Source organism: Saccostrea cucullata, unplaced genomic scaffold (genome assembly GCF_032062105.1).
Source record: "Saccostrea cucullata isolate Sc308-1 unplaced genomic scaffold, CSIRO_AGI_Scuc_v1 ctg3951, whole genome shotgun sequence".
NCBI lineage: Eukaryota > Metazoa > Mollusca > Bivalvia > Ostreida > Ostreidae > Saccostrea > Saccostrea cuccullata.
This window is the reverse complement of record NW_026933309.1, coordinates 1-22826: the sequence shown is the minus strand read 5'-3', so window position 1 is coordinate 22826 and position 22826 is coordinate 1. Positions and strand designations below refer to the sequence as shown.

At 33.0% G+C, this 22826-nt stretch overlaps 2 protein-coding genes across 4 annotated transcripts; both read left to right on the top strand.

Annotated features, from left to right (window-relative positions):
- The first annotated feature begins 6129 nt into the window (after nt 1-6129).
- Nucleotides 6130-14306, top strand: LOC134237957 (uncharacterized). Of its 3 annotated transcripts, none has more exons than XM_062720089.1 (10): nt 6130-6305; nt 7942-8033; nt 8898-8939; nt 9185-9220; nt 9379-9408; nt 9790-9899; nt 10358-10634; nt 13527-13556; nt 13815-13853; nt 14252-14306. In XM_062720089.1, coding segments are annotated over exons 2-8 (585 nt in total). In that variant the 5' UTR covers nt 6130-6305; nt 7942-7945; the 3' UTR covers nt 13529-13556; nt 13815-13853; nt 14252-14306. The 3 variants fall into 3 exon arrangements, with proteins under 3 accessions (XP_062576073.1, XP_062576075.1, XP_062576074.1); XM_062720091.1 differs by lacking the exon at nt 6130-6305 and adding an exon at nt 7470-7738; XM_062720090.1 differs by lacking the exon at nt 6130-6305 and having other exon boundaries at nt 7470-8033.
- LOC134237958 (uncharacterized) lies at nt 14167-20361 on the top strand. The gene is made up of 8 exons (XM_062720092.1): nt 14167-14181; nt 14443-14499; nt 15212-15265; nt 16462-16497; nt 17614-17667; nt 18921-18974; nt 19080-19115; nt 20227-20361. Exons 1-8 carry the CDS (start codon nt 14167-14169, stop codon nt 20332-20334), a joined length of 414 nt encoding a protein of 137 aa, XP_062576076.1. The 3' UTR covers nt 20335-20361.
- The last annotated feature ends 2465 nt before the right edge of the window (nt 20362-22826 follow it).

The window sequence follows — 22826 nt, the reverse complement described above, 5'->3', positions numbered from 1 at the left end:
CCAGGAATTTCAAAACGTAAGGGGGGGGGAGTTAAAAAAACTGGGAAGTCTGGGGGCTGCTTTAAAGCCCCCATTTGGTCCAGGACAAAGCCCTTTTGGGGATCCAGGGGTGCGATCCATGGGCGAAGCCCCCGGAAACTGGGGAACTCTATAACATATTAGAGGTGTTTCCTCTTGATTTTAAGATAAAAAAAAAAGACAAAAATCAAAAGGGGGAGGGGCGCACGCTCGGTGCGCCAGTGCTGGATCCGCCTTTTAAATAATTACAAAATAAATATTGAGCGAGTGATGGTATCTTTAATCTAGTAATACGGTTAATATCGTCGAAATACGTTCGATCGTTGCGTGTTTAATGTTCTCTATTGAGTGCTGTAAATTGCACTGTGAAGGGCCATTGAGCAGGAAAAGATCTTTCTCGTGCCATCACCTCCTGCAACACGGGACCTCAGTTTAAAATGCGCGTCCCAAACTGAACTTCAAATTTGTAACGTAAGGACCAACCCCCTTCCTATAGATGAGACGTCTTACAACGGCGTCGCACGGGTGACGAATATTATTTTTGAAAACAAATGTCTGAAAACAAATTCTACAAAAGGTCTCTTTGATTTTTCGGATGATTCACACTAATCTAATCTTAAAATCATCCTTATATTTGGATTTTTTAATATTTAAAAGCATTTGAAATATACTTCAAGTATTTGAATTTTTACTTGCTTAAAAACTTACAACTTTTTAGCTTTGTATACGTATACACAACCATCCCCCACGATTACACTACAATTCCCCACGATACATTTAAGTCCAGGCTTTTTGATATGATCGACAGATGCTTTTTTAAAATAGAAAATGGAACTCGTAAATTTACTTACCTTGTCATTGATCATTTGCAAAGTTATTTTATTTAAAAAAAAACATTCTGATTGTACACACAAGTAATCTGAAAATGACATAAAAGTGATGCTTGGATTTCTTATTGACAATATCTACAAGTATGTGGTTTTTGGAGACCAGATCTTCCCAAAAATCTGTTGGAATTCCCATGGGTACCAATTGTGCTCCGTTATTAGCAGACCTATGTTTGTATTTATATGAAGCAGAATATGTGCAAAGTCATATTCGTGATAAGAAGAAAACACTTGCTGTGGCCTTCAACTCGACATTTAGATATATCGACGACGAATTGTCAATTAACAATGGTAATTTCCTTTCACATGTCGATACGATAGATCCTAGCGAGTTTGAGGTAAAAGATACCACAGAGTCTGACACATCTGTTTCTTATTTGGATATTTTACTTGAAAAAGACGTTAATGGTAATCTAACAACCGAGCTCTATGATAAAAGTGATGACTTTAACTTTACTATCGTTAACTTCCCTTACTTATGCAGCAATACCAGTATACCTTCATCACCTGCATACGGAGTATATATATATCTCAGTTGACTCGATACGCAAGAGCATGCTCTACGTATAAACAATGTCTTAAACAAGGTAAATTATTGACAAACAAGTTGATGAAACAAAAATATCAGCAGTATCGGTTAAAGTCTTCATTTCGTAAGTTTATGGTCGATACAATGACCTTGTCTGCAAATACAATTTATCATTGAGTCTAATGCTGACTGACCTTTTTAATACTAATTGTTAGTCCATTATGTAAACACTATATTGACGACTGAATATACAAAGCCGTAGAAAATTGTGCAAGCTTTAAGAAACGTAACCTTTATTTTCTATTTTCGTTTAACAAATTTCCGGGAAATAACATCTAATTAACCATTATCATCTGTTGGAATGCCTTTTAAGATGGCCAATTCCTGGACATGCAATATGAATCGTGTTTTACTTTTTTGTATGAAACATCCAAGACGATTCTACATGGATGTTTTTTTAGGGTTTATAGTCCATGTTCATACCTATGATGGTATGACATTATTCAGTTTCAGTTTTTAGAAGGGGTTCTTCTGAAATTTCTTCCATTTAAAAATTAATGTAAATTTCATAGAATTATGAAGAAAAGTGTAGAGAAAGCGAACAGTATTGAAGCCCAAAAGTCTGTTAAACATTACAATATATGAACGCAGCAAACACGGATCTCCAAAACATCAGAGAAGGGATCAAGACTTTTAGCGCCATGGCGAAATGAGCATCCCCTGCCGACCGGTGTGCTCCTTGTGATGATCGGGGAATAACGGAAAAATTCGTCAACAACTAAGTGCGCATATACTAGTAATGACCTAACAATAAGTATAAAAACACCAGCCAGCATTTGAATAAATGATAATATTATTTATGTTGCTTTGAATTTCATAAGGAAAAAATTCAAGGCTGCAAAAACTGGATTATATATATTCAAAAGAGGACATATAGTTTGGTCTGTTCTTTTGTCTCTCCGTTTATTTGTTTGTCAGCAAAGTCTTTGATTCAAAGCATATTTCATTTTTCGTGGCAAAATCTTTTTGTGAATTTTCACAATTTTGACCTTTTATCACCGAGTAAAATTAACATTTTTTAATTAAAATAATTTTTTAATATTTTGTACAAAAAACAGTGTATTTTTGTTTAAAAATATGAATACAGATTCCTGGGCTAAATTCATTCTCGAACGTAAACGGTGAAGAAGGAATGCTGGCGGGTCTAACATAGTAGTCGCGCTTTTGGGCTGTAATATACGTTAAGGAGACAGAGGTCCTATTACTTATGGTCTTCTAATATATAGTCCAAGAACTGGTAAAAACAGGTATCCGAATTTATTTTTAATGATGAATAAAAATTTTGAATTTTAATATTATCTTACACAAGACCTAATGGAATTGGATGTGGCCGGTAATGTATCGGGCATCCAACTGAAAAGATTATAATTGACTTATGACTCTAGTTGATTTAATTGATGGACAGGCGTGCCTTCGATAAATTAGACGTTAACAGTTATTAACGGAGGATGAACAAATCCCGAGGCATTAACAGCTAATGAGTAATTATTCTTTTGAAAAAGCCACAGAGTGTCTTAATCCTGTTTCAAAGGGAGTGAGATACATAAGACACAATTAATTACAAACAAGCTAATTCATAGAATTTGTGTCCCCCGCTGAGGGAAAAAGTCAGACTGAATTTGTAGAATTATTAAATGTATACTGAAGCAAATAAAATTCATGTATGTCAATATGCATAAAGATTTGATTGCTTATTTTTTATTATGTGTATAGAAGATTATTTTATATGGAATATTTATCACACTGTGATGATGATTTTATGAGTTTGTACAAGCCAGACCTCATAAATTTTTCATTTCACATGCTGAATACTATCATTTAGTAAACAAAATGTTTCGGAAAAAAAATGGTTCGTCCGGGATTCGAACCTAGTACCTCTCACATGTGAAGCGAGAGACATCTTTTTTTCTCTTTTTGAAGCGAGATACATACCACTAGACCACGGAATTGCTTTTCTCTTGCGTAAATTATATTCAAAGATGAAGTCACATACATGTATATATATATATTTACATTCGATATTGTAAAAAATTTACACAATGCATAGTGTCTAATTCAACCTTTATTAAACAGATCTAATAGATGTAATATGAATATAAAGTCCGCCGAAAACCTGTTTTATAAGTGATAACTTTCCTCATGCCCCTGTGCTAAAAATAGCGACATGTAATGCAACTAAAGGTACTGTGAGCAATGAGCTCACTAAATGATATCCCCGCCTCCCATATAATTAAAATGGCAGTGTCCATGTTTTGCTCTGGAAAATCCAAAATATATGTCAGATCAAAAAGTAAAATAGGCGGTGCACACTGGCAATATGTAGTAAAGATTCTGTGAATGTTTCATTAAATTTCCTTCAGTGGTATGAGAGGAGTTGCGGATAAGAGATGGGTACCCCAAAGCGTAATAGACGGACGGACGGACAGCTAGACGGACGGACGGCAGAAATACCGATTACTATATACCCTCCCGCTTTTGAAAGGGGGGGGGGGTAAAATAAATACTAATAAAACAAACGGGACGGGACACTTTGAGAAGGGTGAGATAGGTCCTAGGGAGTTTTGGTATAAATTACATTGCAAAGCTCAAAATGTTACACACATAATGATAATATGCAAGATATTTATGTCTACATGCAAGAGAAATAAAAAATAAAGATCTTCAGTTGAAAACTAGACATTGCACTGTCCATGGCAACATCCATATCGTGTACAGAACGCCTAGTTTGGATCGTTATAATAGATTATTTATGGAAAGCCACAGGGGACCCCCAAGTCATGTTCTATATATTCATAGTAATTCAATCTTGGGCGGTCATGTTTACAATCCCGGCCAAGTCATGATCGGCCACACGGGACCCCCAAGTCATGTTCTATATATTCATAGTAATTCAATCTTGGGCGGTCATGTTCTATATATGCATAGTAATTCAATCTTGGGCGGTCATGATCTATATATTCATTGCAATTCAATCTTGGGCGGTCATGTTCTATATATTCATAGTAATTCAATCTTGGGCAGTCGTGTTTACAATCCCGGCCAAGTCATGATCGGCCACACGGGACCCCCAAGTCATGTTCTATATATTCATAGTAATTCAATCGGTCATGTTATGATCGCAACTCTGACCAAGTCAGGTTTGGTTTGATAGCATAACATGGCCTTCTTATCTTTGCCGAATTATGGTGAAAACGGTACCTGGTGAAAACGGCACCTAGTGAAAACGGCACTTGGATTATGCAAAACGGCACTTGGTCAAAACGGCACTTAGTGAAAACGGCACTTGGTCAAAATGGCACTTATAGAAAAAAGTATAATTATATGCAATGATAATTTGATATATAGATTAATAAATATTTGTGTGAGTATATATACATGTAAACATATATAATTTTTGTTTTCTGGGAGGGTCCATTTTTTTTCCAAGAAAACAATTCATGTACACACTGAAATAAGTTTTTATGAAATCTATGTGATCTTATATAAAATTAAATTATGTGTGAACCTATGCATATACATACTTTTCTCCACAGATTCATACATTTAAATACCAAATTTGAAATGATTTTTTTTCATTTTACATGTTTTATTCCTTGAAATATCAGTATTTTCATCTTTTAGTCTCCTTTTTTAAATTAATGAAATAACAGCATAGTTTTTAAATATAACATTATTTTCAAAAACAAGATTATAAACAATAACAGCAACATTTTATCATCTAAATAAATTATTATTTGTAACAATTAAATACCAACATTGTTTCATTTTAATATTTAATCAATATAATTAAATAGAAATAAATTAATATTCTTCAGTTATAAAAAATAACCAACAAACAAATGTTTTTGTACAGGTTTCATATTGTGAAAAAAAACTTATAGTAAATGTTGTATGGCTATTCAGATTCTATGTACAGTTTAGAGAGGAAAATCTAAGTTTCGATCCCTTTGACATATTGTCCAGAAATACACAATAGTAACTGTATATGATTGCAAATTGACGATCAACAGATTATTGAGGGGGAGGTGTGAAAAAGTCTTTTGTTTCTTATTCCTACAAGTGTATTCTAAGTAAACATACTCTAACTGGCTTCTAATTAATCAACTGTGACTGCATGGCAACCCCCAAAACAGAGTAGTATACATATTTGTAATACTATAAATTTTTAAATTTCAAAGGATCGTAATTATTTAATATTATTGGATTTAATCTCTTTTGTAGAAAATATTAGACATATAATTTAAAGAAGAAACACATTTTAAAAAATCTAACCACTGTACAAAAGTACAATAATTTTCCAATGAATTAGTCTATTTTTCCCCCTAAAATATTTTTTAAACATTTTTATCAATAATGATATACACATTTATTACTATAAATGTAATATAAAGATCCATTTTCTGTATAAACAATATCAAATTCTCAAAATTAAAAAGTGCCGTTTTGACTTTTCTGAAGTGCCGTTTTGACTACTCTCAAGTGCCGTTTTGCATATTTACTAAGTGCCGTTTTCACCAGGTGCCGTTTTGACTTGTACCCTCTTTGCCGGTCATGATTTTGACAACCCTGGCCTAGTCAACATATATCCCATGTTTTACATCTTGACTAGGCCATGATTTTCTATCCTAAGATTGCATTGGCCAAGATACATTACTTCCAAATGCAGTCAAGATTTACTTCCCAAGATTTCAAAAGACAAAGACTAATTTCCCAAGATTTCAAAAGATCAGGATTTACATCCCAAGATTTGAAAAGATATAGATCCAGAATCGGCCAAGATTTAAAAAGACCAAGAATCGACCAGCGCTACCGTGAGTACACAATGAATAATTTTTATTTTATTTAGATTGTTTTCCTTTCTCATTAAAACTGTAGCGAGTCTCAATTTATTGAGGAGTGAAACTGAAACCCTCACGAAAGAGTAAATGTCATTACTGAACTTGATTTCTTTTAGATTCTAGTTCTACTAATTATTCCTACAGCTTTATTAACATATAACTGTCAGATAATCATTTATTGTAATTGTTTTCATTTTTCCATAAATGGAAGCAATTATATTAACGAGGAAACTCAAGTAAATTTATCTCAATAGTAGGATAGTACGGATCCAGTAAAATTAGAACAACCTGAAGTAGGTTTTTGAAAATACATTTGTGCAATTTTGCATTTAAAGGAAGAAAAAAAAAATCCCAAGAAATTGCAAGGTCGTTTACTTTGTAGTTTTAAAATTACAACACAAAACACAGATAGTTGCATGAAACATTGCAGCTTTTAGGCAGTTTGAAGCAAAGCATGCATTTATATTCAGGCGCGGATCCAGGATTTGGAGTTAGGGGGGGCACCAAAATTAGGCAAGGGGTCTGGGGCCGCCTTGAGGCCCCCAGTGGTACCAGGGCAAAGCCTTGGTGGGGGCCCAGGGGGCGAAGCCCCCTGAAGCTCCTGGATTCTAGAGATTTTGAAGGGTGAAAATGAGGTCCACCAAGTTGACATATTTGATTTGCGCTAACTTTGACAATTTTAGGGGGGCGCGCGCCGGGTGCGCCCCCCTTAAATCCGCCACTGCTATTGTTAGAGTAAATGGGAGTCCGGTCAAGTCATACACAGACCAACTCGTATACAGGTCAACTCGTATACAAAAATGTCCATATAAACAACGTATACAAAAAATTCCTGGTATGCTAAAGAGTCAGCTCGTATACAAAAATTTCATATGCATATATATAATCAAGTACAATTTATGTCAAATATTAAACATGATAATTAATATATATAGGCCTATCGATAACGTTAACAAATATTCTTACAACAGATGATACCATTTAAGAAAAGATTAAGTTATATAATATTTTACAGCAAAAGATGACAAAAAATTCCTGGTATGCTAAAGAGTCAGCTCGTATACAAAAATTTCATATGCATATATATAATCAAGTACAATTTATGTCAAATATTAAACATGATAATTAATATATATAGGCCTATCGATAACGTTAACAAATATTCTTACAACAGATGATACCATTTAAGAAAAGATTAAGTTATATAATATTTTACAGCAAAAGATGACTTTCATTGTCTAAAACAGTGATAAGTATCCATTTTCTGTAAATATGATAACAATAATAACAATTAATGCGCGATTTTGTATACGAGTTGACCTGTATACGAGTTGGTCTGTGTACTTCTTGACTGTAAATCAGTAAATGTATACCAGTCCACCTTGTGTCTAATAAGGCATCGATAAGTATGATTACTTCACATTGTGTTGAATTATTAACCATCAATTATCATAGTAGTATGATTAGGTAGGTTAATAAAGCTATATAGGTAATTAAAGGTACCTAGCAATATCTAGTGATTGTACTGGATCTGTTATTATAAGCATTGATTGTCATTATATTATGACCTCTTTTTATATACAGTTCATTATATATTTTCTTTTTTTAGAATCATGTTTTGCATTGAATGTGGGGTGGTTTTAGGCCCCACAAACAAGTTTTGTGGTTCGTGTGGCGCCCCAGTCTGTGTCGAGAGGAAAGGTAATAACGATAGTGTAATATTATTATTAATTTAATAATATGTTTTATTATATGATTGAATAATTTCCATCTCTCTGATTGGCTTAGATCCAACTATGTTAGAAAAATATTACGTTGTATTGACCTGCACGTGACGTTCCAGGTCAATACAAGGATTTATTTCCTCTACATTGATCTAAAAATAGATTTGGGAATTCCAAATTGATACAAATTGTTTTAAAAAGCTATTTAAACAACAATGATTTGTATTTTCATGTGAACAAAACATAAGCGAATATATATTTTTGGTAAGGGTGGTAATTAAGAGGGTATGCAGGGAAGCCCCCCCCCCTCCAACACTTTTGCTGAACAATATTTTTTTTTTTTACTTTTTGGCAGTCAGTTTTCCCTGATAATACTTCTTCCTTTCAAAATCTATCCTATAAAAAGACTGACATTATGATTATATATTTCTTTTATGTCTTCTAAAATTGATTAAAAAAAAAAATTCAAATTGATATGTCTGGTAAGGTTTATTAACGTTTTAATTCTGCTACTCTCTTGTATTTGGAAACAAGTAATGAGCTGTATCATTTTATCAATTATCAGTGAATCATACAATGAAACAATTATTGCTGTTTTTTTTTCGGTCAATACAATGATTTAGCCATCTTCGAAGTACAATATTCACCTCGCCCTTTGGGCTCGGTGAATATTGTACTCCTCAGATGGCTAAATCATTGTATTGACCTCAAAAACCAGCAATAATTGTATAAGAGATGCATTATACTGTAGGTCAATGAAAAATAAAGTACATATTAGATAATATACTTGTCTTGTACATAACCCACTTTGTAACTTATTGTTAATTAATGTATATTGCAGTAACAAAAGAACCTGACACAGCCAAACCAGGGCCATCAAAATGTAAGTTTGATATTAAATAAATATTACTGAAACTTACATATATCGGTTATAATATGGTCAAAGGAATACTGCAGATGTACATGAGATACAAAAGTACAATGTGCTAAAATACTAATTATAAATGAATATATGCATAACCTAGTAAATATTTCCAAATTGGTGACCTTTTATTTGTTTCAAAGTATGTGTTTGAATAGCTTACCTATAGATATTTTGATATGCTACTTTGTTTATACTTAATACAGCTTTTGATGAGTCAGCAAGATGCTTCTCGCCAAATGGTAAGTACAGATGATATCGGTGTATGATTCAAAATTACAAAACTTTTTTCTTGGAAGAATAATTATTTAGAAATTGTATTTGTTTAATGACAGCACATCTTACATATATATGTTTTACTTAAGCAGGTAAAATCTTCATTATAATCCTTTTTCTTTAGGAAGTCCATCTTTGCAAAAGAAAAGAGAAGGTACAGTAAATTATATGTTATTGGTAAATTATGAGATAGAAGTCACATTATGATGCCAGTGCTGTATGTTCATAAACAATGCAAATTGTTATTAGAGAAAATCTGGAGACATATAGAATAGATGTGAATAATTTAATTACATGTATTTCTAAAAGAACTATGTAGATGCTAAGTTTAGACTCTTGCCTTCAGTTTACATTTTAAGCTCACCTGAACCAAAGGTTCAAGTCAGCTTTTCTGATCACCTGTTGTCCATCAGTCATTTATTTGTCAGTATGTGAACTTTCTATATTTTTTACATCTTCTCATGTTGTCCTCAACCTAAGTCATACTTAAATCAAAGATGCAATAAAGGGCAATGTTCTATTTTTTCTTCTTCAGAGGTACAGTCCAAACTAGACTTTCTGAAAGCAAAGTTTTTGGACAGTAAAAAAAAGATGTCCAAGAAAAGACTAGGTGGACACCTGCACACTAAATCTTCAGGGTTGGAGGTAAGAAATAAGGCATCATTGAATCCAACTTAAATGTGTGTAGATATTTTATGAACTATTTTGTCTTTGTTTGATCAGATTTTTATAATAGGCTATCAGTACTGTATGTAGGAAACAAAATATGTTTAAAAGGTGTAATGCACAACACTGGTCCTTCAGGCCAATGGTATATATTTATCTTCAGGTCAATTTTGGTGTATATTTGATCAGAGCTGAATCCCGTCAATTTTATAAAATCTTACTCCATGGAACATTTTTGCAAGGGCTGGATAAAATATAAAATGTGCTGATTTCATGCATGAAGGCCTGCATTTTTAGCTATTTAGTAATCATAGCATATTTCTTTTTTACATGTATACTGTGCATGATTGTTCTATTAAAAAGGGATATTTTATTTATTTTTAATTACCTGGGTAATTGAAATGCACTAACTACTAATCTTTTAATTCCATTAATAGATTTTGGAAGTCCGTTTTCTGGACAACCTTGGAAAGAGGCTGCAGAGGGTGATAAATGGCAGCTCGTCATTATTACTGGAAGTGGAATCTTCCAGTACCGTCCCGGAGTGGATGGCTCTCTTAAGTGCAAAGTTCAAGACACAGATTCCTATGGAAGCGATGGTATTTAAAGAGCACAAATTCATTGCACTCAAAGATACGACAAGCGTAGAAGATTTAAAGAACCAATCGAAGGGAAAGAGGAAACATTTTGGTTTTTTTGTTCAAGTGCATGCCTGTAAGTAATTGTAATTGATTTCTATAAGAAAAGAAGAATGTGTTAAATACATGTGTGTGGGTGTGTGGGTGTACGTGTGTGTTAATATATATAAAACTTCAGTGTGTGATATAACATATGATAGTGCAGGGATTTGCTTGAAAGAAATTGTGCTTTTTGAAATATATGCATGTTTTAAGTTACGGTATACATGTAATGTTGCACATTATAAAATTAATGCTGTGTAATACATTTTTTAAAATACATTAGTTGAAATCATTGTAATGCTGTTATAAACTGAATTACAGCTCGGAAAAAAATTGTTAACAATCTTATCACAGTAAGGATAATTTTGTACTGTTGGTTACATATAAAGTTAAATTGCTTTTGTTCAGGATTTGATTTCTTTCCCTTTATATTATTTTTATATTTTCATTACCAACCAAGTTCATAGCTGGGTTAAATTGTTAACATTGCCGTTTGCATGTATTTCTTAAATGAACCAGAATCAGCTACTTTTTAATACAAAGATAAGTTTATGTAATTTTGCAGTTACTGTGAAGGTAACAAGTAATTGTTATAGTTGACAGGAATCATGAAGCTACAGATTGATTTATAAATATTTTACAATACTAAATTGTTAGAACATTTATAAAAAATTAGTGCCACAGAATCATGAAAACAATTTGAAAATGGGTCTTGATTAAAGAAAATATGCAAGAAAAGCTTAAATGAGTTTGATAAACCATAAAGAAAAAGTATAGAAAATAAATTAGGAAGGAATGACTGACAAACCATGATAAACTTAAAGAATATAGAATATTTCCTGCTATCCCCTTTTAACTCTGCAATTCCATGGATGTACCTTTGATCATGATGATTAGTCCCAAATGTAATTAAGAAACAGAAGATATTTAAAGCAGGTATGCAGGATAAGCAAACATAGAAGCAAATGAAAATAGTTCCAAATTAACAATTTCATTTCTGCTGACTTTCTTTATTTGTTTGGAAGTACTATTTGCATGAATTAAGATTTTTATTTACAGTTTGGATTGTTTGCAAATGTAGAAAATGTGGAAATGAAAAGCTGTGCAGAAGAAAAATAGTTTTTTTTTTTAAACCAATCTTGACACAGAGTAATAAAAAAAGGGTCAATGAAAGTGAAAACAAATACTAAAAGAGGGAAATCACCTTGTTAGGACACATCTGCTGAAGTCATGTAAAAGTATTAATGAATGATGAATATATATGTGAAAAAAAAAGACTGTTCACACCAGCTGTTCAATTCCACATACTAATGAAGGTTCTATTGATTCTTCCATGATACATTCTTAAGCGAAACTGCTAATTAGGGCCCCGCAAGGATTTGCGGGTGCCCTATAGTAATCACTCTGTCCGTCCGTCTGTCTGTCTGTCCGTCTGTCACTCTTCCGTCCACAAATTTTATATTTGGGGTGGTGGGGTAGATTCCTTAACTATGCATAAGAATGAATGGGCAACTTTTTTTATGGTTGCCCAATTAAGATCAAATTTGGTACGGTAGTTCAGTAGGCAGAAATACATATTTTGATGCTGAGTTTGGTTCTCCATGTCCCTTGGTTTGGAGCTGGGGTGGTGGGATTTAACTTTATATAAGAATGCATTTGCAAAGAGAGATAACTGCTGAAGATGTTCCCATTCATTTAACTGAATGCTGCTAGGACTCCCATGGGATTAATTAGTTTTCCTCCTGAAGAAAATCCAGAGCATTATCTTTATCTGTCACATTGAGATTAATTACCACCTCAGTCTGCAAATAAAGTTTGTTTTGAAGTTAAATCAATTTGGAATGCTATGAACACTCTGAAATGTGGATTTAAATATAAATTTTTATTATTTATTTTTGTTTGATAGTTATGTTTTCATTGAATTCTAAAAAAAAAAAAGAAATAGATTAAAGAAGATTTTTTGATTTTCAAGGGTACTTTTTTCACTTTTTTCACTTTTTTTTTGAATATATTAATTCAAGAATATTTTTTATTTTTAATGTATTTGTATAAAAACCCCATTCTATCATTAATACTGAAAAAGTTCTTATTGTAAATTTAGAAGAAAATGATGAGAGAGGTACAATTAATCCGTTGGGATTAATTATCTAGCCTTCTGCATAAAATTTAGCAGGCTTTTCTTTATCTGTCACTTTAAGATTAATGAAAACCTTTGTCTGCAACTGCTGTTTGTTTGAAGTTAAGGTCAAGACTTCATGATTTTTGCATTCATTGAAGGCTGGCATTTTATATAACACAAGATTCATAATTGTTTAAATATACATTCAATGTTAAGTTGTTCTTTACTGCCTAATGTAAATACAAGGATATTATTTTCAGGTTTTTGAATATTCAGGAATTATCTTGAAATTTTAAGAATACAGTTGCTGTTGCTTTTTCTTTGTACATTTATTAATCATTCTGCAAGCTGCACCCTATTAATTCTACCCCATGGTGGGGCCCTTGCTGACTGGTCAGTTTTCTAGTTTTTTTAAGCAGTAAAACAGATCAATTTATATGTATCTCTAAAAAAATCAATTAGAGATTGCCTATTATAGTGTGTATTGTATACCTTCTTTTGCAAAGTGTGATTGAAACTGAAAAATCAAAAGTGTGAAACAATTAAGTAACACCCTTTCAATGATAAACTAGCAAATACACTGTAGTAACTGTTTCATCATAAATTGTATTTATGTTACATAGGGTTGAATTTCAGAGTGATTATCTGATCAATTTTATAGCACATTTGATATTAAAGATCTTTCAATTACTTAATCATTAAATATGTTCTGTTAAACTTAATTATCATTTAACCTTGTAAAGTTTTACATACCTATAATATACATGTAATTGTTATATACTTAAGGGTTATCTTTTTATTTTAAAGGAGAAGACCACTTCAGCTAATGAATCCCCAGTAAGTACTCTTTAATTGTAAAAATAGAAAAATTGCAAAGTTTCACTAGATGAAAAACATTTGAAAGGATATCTGAATTACCAGTTAAACAAGATAAATAAGGTTTTAAAAATTCTGTTCCGATGAAAAGTCATCCGGATACTGAAGCATCCGGATATCTGAAGGTCCACTGTATACAGATTTCATGATCAGTCACAATCAGTCACATGCTCATTAGAATGCTTCAAATGGTGCATATTTGTTTTTTTTTTTTTAAAGGATCAAAGCAGTGAATCAGATAATGGAAGCAGCGTGAATGTAGGTAGCTGTTTGAACAATACAGTATCAAAAGAACAGTTTTACAGTAATGCTTGGTTATACCGAAGTCTCAGGGAGCTATGAAATTGCATCGTTTTATCAGCAAACCGTTACATGTATCTCCATATACAGTCTGTACATGATATAAGCCTAAGGAATGCGTTTAATTTATATATCTGGGGATCAAACATAACTTCTCTGTATCTGTGAATTCGCTATAATCCGTGTTCCTACTAAACGAGTTTTGCTATATACAGTTTTATCTCAGATAACCACACAACATATGATTGATCCATACATTCCATACATCTAAATGGTTGCCAGATCTGTATAGTTTCGGTGCAACACAAACCAATTACTTTTACAATAACTGATTTTTTTTCCTTTTTTTCTAACAGAAGCCAAATAGTCAGCTCATAGTACTCTCTAAAGAGGAGTTTGAAGAACCTGCAAGTTGAGCACAAGTCATCTAAGGAAGTCTTAAAGAATATTGATCATTCATATGCAGGTAGCTGCATTAAAATTACTTTCTTATATTCAAATATTATTTTACAAAAAATGTAATTTATAGAAATTATTATTCTTATAGAAAAAGAAACGACAGAAAGGCCCCCAAACCAGCACGCCTGTCTCTTCACCTTCAACGGTATTTTGATATTTTAATCTTGAACAGTTTTCTTGGTACATCAACCAATATTTTAAAATACCCAGATTACAGTTTTATTAGCTCACCTGAGCGGAAAGCTCAAGTTGGCTTTTCTGATCACCCATTGTTTGTCGCTAGACAATCTGCCTGTCTGTCTATAAACCTTTCAAATTGAACCAAACTTGGTCCAAAGCCTTCTTGGCTAAAGGAAAATTTAAGTTGTTAAAATGAATGGCCATGTTACAAGTTGAGAAAATTAAGAAAAGACAAAATGGGGTGGGGTCATTAATGATTAAAAATGTTTTTCTCAAAAACCACTGGGTCACAAAAGTTGTAATGTATTTGAAAGCATCCGAACATTCATATTATTGATTCAAAATTGTTCAAATCATTACCCCCGGGGTTGGGACGGAGCAACAGTAGATATTACAAAGTGCAAATCTGGTAAAGTTACTCAGGTCTGAGATGTGGCCAATGGGCCTTTTGTTTTAACTGCACCGATAAACAAATTTAGATGATGGCTGGTGGTTATTAGGAAACGGGCAAGCGATCAATATATACATGTACATGCATTATTGTAAAATGCATTGCATGTTCAGTGTTTTTAGGCCTTAGACCTTGTCAAATTGTTACATTTGGCGAACAGTGCAAGTTTAAATCTGATAAGAATTTACAATTTCAGGTTGATGTTTAATTTTGTATTTTAAAATAGGTACTTGTAGCATCTATAGACGATGAGTTACCCAGCCTTCAATCTCCTTTCAAGGTAACAAAGTGTTTCATACATACATTATATAATTCATATTAAAGTTATGTTCAATTAGACAATGTCAGGTTTTAATTGTGTTTGTTTTATTGCATTGTGACTGGTTTAATTTATAGATTTTTAGCCCTTCTGAGCCAAAGGCTCAAAGAGCTAATCCTATGGCCATTTGTGTGGTGTGCGTCGTGCGGTGTGTATTAACTTTTTAGAATATTGGCCATAACTCAAGAACCCCTTGGCCAATTATTGTCGAATTTGTCACATGGTATCCTTGGCCCAAGGGCTACCATTTATACTAAAACTAGGGGTGAGACCCTAAAACAGGGGGAGATAATCAGGAAAATAAGACCAAAAGTACTGATTGCTAAAAAATCTTCTTCTCCAGAACCACCAGGCAGATTTTCACCAAACTTACATACAAGGGTCTGAATACTGTAAATTGTTTTAATTCCACGTTGTTAAAATTTCACGATCTTTCAAAAAGTTCCAGTTGCGATGGTTTTAAATTCAAGCTGCAAAAACATCAATTCAAATTTTCATATAAGCATTCAAACGTTTGTAAAATTAATAATAGCATTCACGATCAGCTTAATTTAACGGAAAAAAGATAAATCGCAAACATAGCGATATTAAAACCATCGCGGTTATTTGCCAATATACAGTATGTTGAAGATTAGAAATTGTTCAAGTCATGACCCTGGGGCAAAGGGCGTGGTCTCAAGGTCACTTAAGAGTTGACCAAAATTTACACTTATTAAAAGTGTTGATATTTTACTTACTATAAAGACTAGGATCATCAATTCTTGTAAGTTGATGCATCTCAGGACTTAACATCATGTTAATGCAAAAGAAGGTCACCATGACCTTCTTATAGAATTTTGTGGTTACATTTCAATATCTTCAGCCCTTACTGGCTAAGAATCATCAAACTTTGTCAGTTGATGCATCTTGGGTCTGAGGATAGATTATATGATTTATCAGAAGAGCGATTCAAGGCCCTTGGGCCTCTTGTATGTGATCCTTATTGATTTCCCTTGGTACTAAGAAAATTGCAAATGAGTAGATATTTTTTTCAATTAAAAAGACTTTTAGAAATATATAGAAAATAAATTTCATTCACAGATCTGCTGTACAAATACTTAATGAATGATGTACATGTACTTTCACCGAGAGTTATCAAATTACTCCTTTGTTTACAGAGAGAAAAGAGAACATCCAGCCCTGGACAGTCTTTAGTAAGATTGCAAAACTCAGTCTCACTAAATTTGTTTTGGTTTAACAGCCTTCACCCAACGCAATCCCCATAGTTTGAGTCAATTTTCAAGCAATTGTTTTTAGCTCACCTGAGCTGAAAGCTCAAGTGAGCTTTTTCAGCTCAAGTGAGCTTTTCTGATCACATTTTGTTCGGCGTCCATCTGTCTGTCTGTCCGTCTGTCTGTAACCCTTCACATTTTCGACTTCTTCTCAAGAATCGCTGGGCCAATTTCAACCAAACTTGCCACAAAGTATCCTTGGGTGAAGAAGAATCAAGTTTGTTCAAATGAAGGGCCACGCCCTCATTCAAGGGGATAATTGGGAATTAATGAAAATTTGGTGGCATATTTTACAAATCTTCTTCTCAAGAACCACTGTGCCAGGAAAGGTGAAACTTATGGGGAAACATCCTCAGGTAGTGTAGATTCAAGTTTATTCAAATCATGACCCCCTGGGGTAGGCGGGGTCAAAATGGCCAACCAAAGTTTTTAAAGATATATATAGGAAAATTCTTAAAAAATCATTTTCTAAAAATTAGCAAATCAATGATTGGTCATGGGACTACTTTTGGATTTTAACTTTACAATAAAAAGCCATTTTCTACTTCCTACCATTAGTGCTCAGGTGAGCGATGTGGCCCATGGGCCTCTTGTTTTTTTTTTTTTTTTCATTTATTTTATCTGAAAGTGTCAATAGTGTGACTCTGGGGTTTGAAGTACTAGAGCTGTGATATAGGGAGCTATAGATACCTTGTGTTATTATTATGTTATGGGTTAAAGATTTAAAAAATGAAAGAAGTGCTTGTGAGTATCATTCAATAAATTCTAAAACATTTACACTCATTTATGGTTTACAACAACAGCATATCACTGATATCCATCTTTGTAAAACATTAGGAAGATGTACAGGTACATTGTACTAATAGATTTGGGAAATTATATTTTATATTAATAAAAATTGACTTAATGTAGGTCAATGGCACCCTCAGTAGATATACTCCATGTATCTTCTGTCAATAACTGTCATCATGGGTCATTATAAATGCTTATTGACCTACATTGAGTTCAGTATTTGTATAATAATGTTTCTACTTGCAGATGAAGGAAGACAATGAAGAGCTGCCAGATATTCCTTTACCTATGACCTCAAAGGTACATGTATGTGTGTGTAGGTGACATTGTACATTTATTGACTGTCTTCTCTGGCAACATTTGTTCTGTTGGACCCAATAACAAAGTTGTTTGCCTGAGGCAATTTGGTTCCGATGGAGGGTTGACGAAACACATTCTGCTCGAGAACACAGTCAATAAATCTTTTTGTTTCCTTCTTAGCTCACCTGAGCCGAAGGCTCAAGTGAGCTTTTCTGATCACATTTTGTCCGTCCGTCCGTCTGTCTGTCTAGCTGTCAGTCTGTAAACTTTTCACATTTTCGGCTTCTCAAGAACCAATGGGACAATTTTAACTAAACTTGGTACAAAGCATCCTTGGGTGAAGGGGAATTTAAATTGTTCAAATCAAGGATTAAGTCCTCTTACAAAGGAGAGATAATCAAGAAAAGACAATAATAGGGTTGAGTCATTAAAAATCTTCTCAAGTACCACTGGGCCAAAAAGATGAAACGTATGTGGAAGCATTGTTGGGAACTGTAGATATTAATCATGACCCCGGTGGGTAGGGCGGGGTCACAATAGGGAATCCAAGTCTTACATAGATATGTTTAGAACAAATCTTTAAATATCTTCTGCTCGAGAACCACTGGGCCAGAAAAGCTGAAACTTATGTGGAAGCATCGTTGAGTATTGTAGATATTAAATTGTTAAAATCATGACCCCCGGGGGTAGGGCGAGGTCATAATAGGGAAATCAAGTTTGACATAGATATATTTAGTAAAAATCTTTTAAGAATCTTCTTCTAAAAAATCCCTGGGCCAGGAAAGCTGAAACTTATGTGGAAGCATCCTGGGGTAGTGTTGATTCTAAAGTATTAAAATCGTAAAGGGAAGGGGGTAGGGGCGCACGATAGTTATAGCAAGAGGGGAAATCTGGTAAAGAATTGCAACACCCAAAATACTGAGGTGAGCGATATGGCCCATGGGCTTTTTGATTTTTTTGACAAATCTTGGAGTAAATTTTGTTTACCCGCACTTCAGTTCTGTTGAACTCCAATAAGATATTCTGGTAGTTGATTCCCCCACTCTGTGATGTAAGCGGTCCAACAACTCATCAAAAGTCCGAACATCTCACTCTCTGGTCATGCATTGATTTTTTTTTATCCACTCATTAAATTATAGGAAATTATAGCTTATTTACGTATACAGTTGTAAAGGACAATTTTAAAGGTATAACAACATGTGATTTAATACATGTTTAATGTAATGTAATGCTGGATTTATTTGACAATTAAGGACACAGATGAAACAACACATACAGACGATTGGACATCAGATATTGAAAATAAGGTAATGATTTCTGGCAGGTTTAATATTTGCTTATTTTAAAGACATGGACTTAAACTGTATAATATATTGTGGTTATTTATTGTTAATGTATATTCATCTATACAGATGGATGAAGATGATGTATTGAAAGACTTTGAGGAGGTATGTATTGGTTACTATTCAGATACTCTGTGTGTGTGAGGGTGTTTGTTAGTGAGGTTATGGGTATCCATAGACAAACATTCACAAACTACCTAGAAAAATGTAATACACATGTAATTGAACTCATCCGCCCCTGCCTAAGGTTGAACTCTAGATATACATGTAACTTAGTTAAGGAATGAAAAGAGGACGGAGAGTCTCAATAGTTTTGGATAATTTCTTTTTATTGATAAGTACACTTTAACGTGCAAAATATACATGGAGCTCTATATTATTGTTAAACAAAATGCTTTTTTAGTACATTGTATTGTAATAAACAATAAAAGTAAGTTGTTTGGATCAATATTCATCATTAGAATTTTATTTACTGGAAGGGTCTGGGTACATCTAATGATAAACTACAAATTGTGTTGTCAGCCAGACTGTAAAATATTGATCTCACAACTTATGAGCCACACCACAAACTAGGCAAGTCAGATCACAATGAAGATTAGATGTAGACATCTTCAAAATACATGTACATGTAGTTTATTTTTGTTCACTACTGTAAATCACTTTTTATTCGCGAGAACTTTATTTTCGCATAATTACGCGAGACAGTGTGCTCGCAAAACTTAAATTCTCGCGTATAATAGTATTCCTTAAGATTATATAGAGCAATAACCAAAATTGGTGAAAATTTTGTCTAACTTATCAAGAGTCAATGACTATCTCGCGAAAATAAGGTGTCGTGAAAATTTAGTGATCTACAGTACTGTATGTGATATAAAAAGCTTTTGGATGCCTTGTCTAGAAATGAATTTTGACACACAATTACACACCTTCACACACTCAATGTAAAAAAATTTGGCCTTGATCTTTGACCTCAAAATAACTAGTGCCTTCTTTAGGCCATGGGAAGCAGTTCTGTAAAATGACATTTTTTGAACATTCTTTGTGATTCCATCCCTCTTCATTGTGTTAAGATAAATTATGTTAGAAAATGCCAGTTTTTTTATAACCATATGAATGCTTGGTGAGCTAACATGAACATTTATGAAATCCTTGTGGTAAATGTTTTCTGTCATTTAAAATTTTCCACTTAGATTTTGTTTTTATATGTTTAATACAGATGATGCAGAAAAAGAGAGACAGACAGTCGGTAAGCATAGTTGTCTCACATTGCAAGAGAACTCAATTACATGAATTTGCCATGTTGTATTTAATCATGAGAATGTGAAATTGTGAGAACCGACCATTTTTTTTTAATACATGAACATGTAATTTCATGATAATTTACAAATGGCAGAAAAATTATTTCAAGACTAAAATCTATGAGGGGTACTTGTGGCATTTTTATGTTGATAATAATTCCTCACAATTAAATAGGAATCCACAGTATAGAAGTTACTAACATGCTATGTGAACAAAGCTTGTGTGAGATATCTTAATTGAATCCCCCAAGTACCTAAGCAGGTTAGAAAAATTAAGTCATATATGAAATACTTTTATTGTATTAATTTGTACCCGTAAAAAGCACACAAGAGTTTTCTTCTCACAGAATTAACCCACTTTATCCTTAGTTTGTTGTAAAATGTTCCATTTAAAAAAAAACTGTTAAATTCCATTTAGAATTTCTTGCCCAAGATCAAACCCAAGACAAATGGCAAAGAAAAAATATCATTAAACCACACTGAGTCTTCTACACTTAAAAAAAACCCTGCAACACACTCTCTCTACCCCTTTTTATATATTTTAGGTTAGTCATAAAAGGAGACTTACTCTTATCGAGGTTGTTGTAAATTTGATAAAAGAAAAGGATGAAAATAGTAGTATAATTAATCCCCTGGGATAAATTAACTTGCTTGCTGCAGAAAATTTAGAGGCTTAATATCTTAATCTGCCACATGAAAATTTATGAACATCTTTGTCTGCAACCAATGTTTGTTTTGAAGTTGATGTCAACCCTGGGTGAAATTTGCATTCATTGCAAGAAAAAAACAAAAAAAAAACTGTGTAAATCTTTTTAATAAAAAACATTTAATGGAGTTATTATGAGACATGACATTTTCACTGTATTATGCAAATACAAGGTCACTATTTACATTTTATTGGAAATTCAAGAATTATCTTAAAATTAAAAAAATACAGCTCTTCCTTAAATTTTCCTATATTTTTTTTTAAGCGAAATTAGGTAAAATTCTTAAGCTGTACCCTTATATTTATACCCCTCAGCAGGGCCCTAATGCTGACGGGTCAGCTTTCTAGTAAATTTTAGTTGAATATACATGTATTTGGAATAAACACTAGGTTTATTTTTTTAGCTCACCTCAACGAAGTTGGGGGGAGCTTATGTGATACCCTCGGCGTCGGCGTCCAGGGTTAAGGTTAAGTTTTTTGGAGCAGTTTTCTTTTTAAGTACTTCTATGTCCTATATTGATTAGACATGCATGGAAGATGTTGCTAGTGTGTTTCATTGTACCAGTCAAAGTTTCAGATGCTGCAATTTCAGCAAAGGAATGACCAGGTTAATGTTTTTGGTGCAGGTTAATATTTTTGGTGCAGTTTTTGGTGTAGGTCTTAGGACTGAAACGATACGCCCCCTCCACGATACGATACGTATTGCAATACTTGTGTCACAATTCAATTTTTTCAATACGATACAATTTAAGAAAGAAACTATTCATAAGGCTAAAGAAAACATATTCAGATTAAAAAAAAGAGTAAAAGGTGATACAATAGAGAGAGATACTACCAGTGGTATGCAATATAATAAAAGTACTTAAGCCCATGGGCTAGTGGCAGCATTACAGTTACTAACCCCAAGTAATTTGAGACTAGCCCAAATATAGGGACAAAAATTAAAATAAAACTAATGTTGAAAAAAATTAATCATAGAAAAAGTCAGGGTACCAAGGTAATTCTTTTTTCAAAATAAAGTTTAATTCTCACTATTAAAATTAAATCTTATAAAATTAATGATTATGATTCGAAAGAAAATAAAAATGAATTTAAAAAAATTATCTGATGATCTTAATTTCCTTTTCTGATCATTTGCACTAGCTAATTTAGAATGAAATTAAATTCCTTTTGTTTTCACATTAAATTATTAAATACACTAGAAATGTATTTTATGTGAATCACAAAACACTGATCTTTCAGTTGATTGGGCGATCGTAAATAATTCAATGAGATATATGCCTTTATTTACAATAAATGGAGGAAATTCGGATTAGAAAAAAACGATCGTTTTTGGAAGTAAATAAGTCAGATAGTAATGCAAATTGGAGAAAATTATTGAGATTTATTGACAGTAGGAGCATGCTGCCTGGAAAATATTCACTGGTTGGGAATTTGATAGCAAAAAATGAGTGAAAATACCGGTTATGCTTTTCATGTATTACATGCGAAGTTATCATTTTTACTAGCCTGAATTTACTAATTTGTTAATTGCACATCTCTGACTACTTGTGGTTCCGTTGATTAAGAGCACTTTATTCATATCATAGCAGTGGCTGCCTGCTCTGAAACGTTGCCGTCCCATTTTTGGAATGAGAGTACCAAATCCCCGGATGAGCACATGGCGTTGTTTGTGGCACAATGTAGAGTCGAGTACTGAATAGGTCGGCATTACCTGATTGGCTGAAATGAGGTATGTAATGTTTTTCATTTTAAAGTAAAAATATTAATATTTGAAATAGATGATGGAATGTAGGAATATTACAGAGAATA

Coding starts and splice junctions, on each gene's coding strand:
- LOC134237957 (XM_062720089.1), top strand. CDS start 7,946: ATGTTTTGCATTGAATGTGGGGTGGTTTTAGGCCCCACAAACAAGTTT. Junction 9,409..9,789: donor TTTGCAAAAGAAAAGAGAAG/GTACAGTAAATT, acceptor TTTCTTCTTCAG/AGGTACAGTCCAAACTAGAC. Junction 9,900..10,357: donor CTAAATCTTCAGGGTTGGAG/GTAAGAAATAAG, acceptor TTCCATTAATAG/ATTTTGGAAGTCCGTTTTCT.
- LOC134237958 (XM_062720092.1), top strand. Junction 14,500..15,211: donor CTGTCTCTTCACCTTCAACG/GTATTTTGATAT, acceptor ATTTTAAAATAG/GTACTTGTAGCATCTATAGA. Junction 15,266..16,461: donor GCCTTCAATCTCCTTTCAAG/GTAACAAAGTGT, acceptor CTTTGTTTACAG/AGAGAAAAGAGAACATCCAG.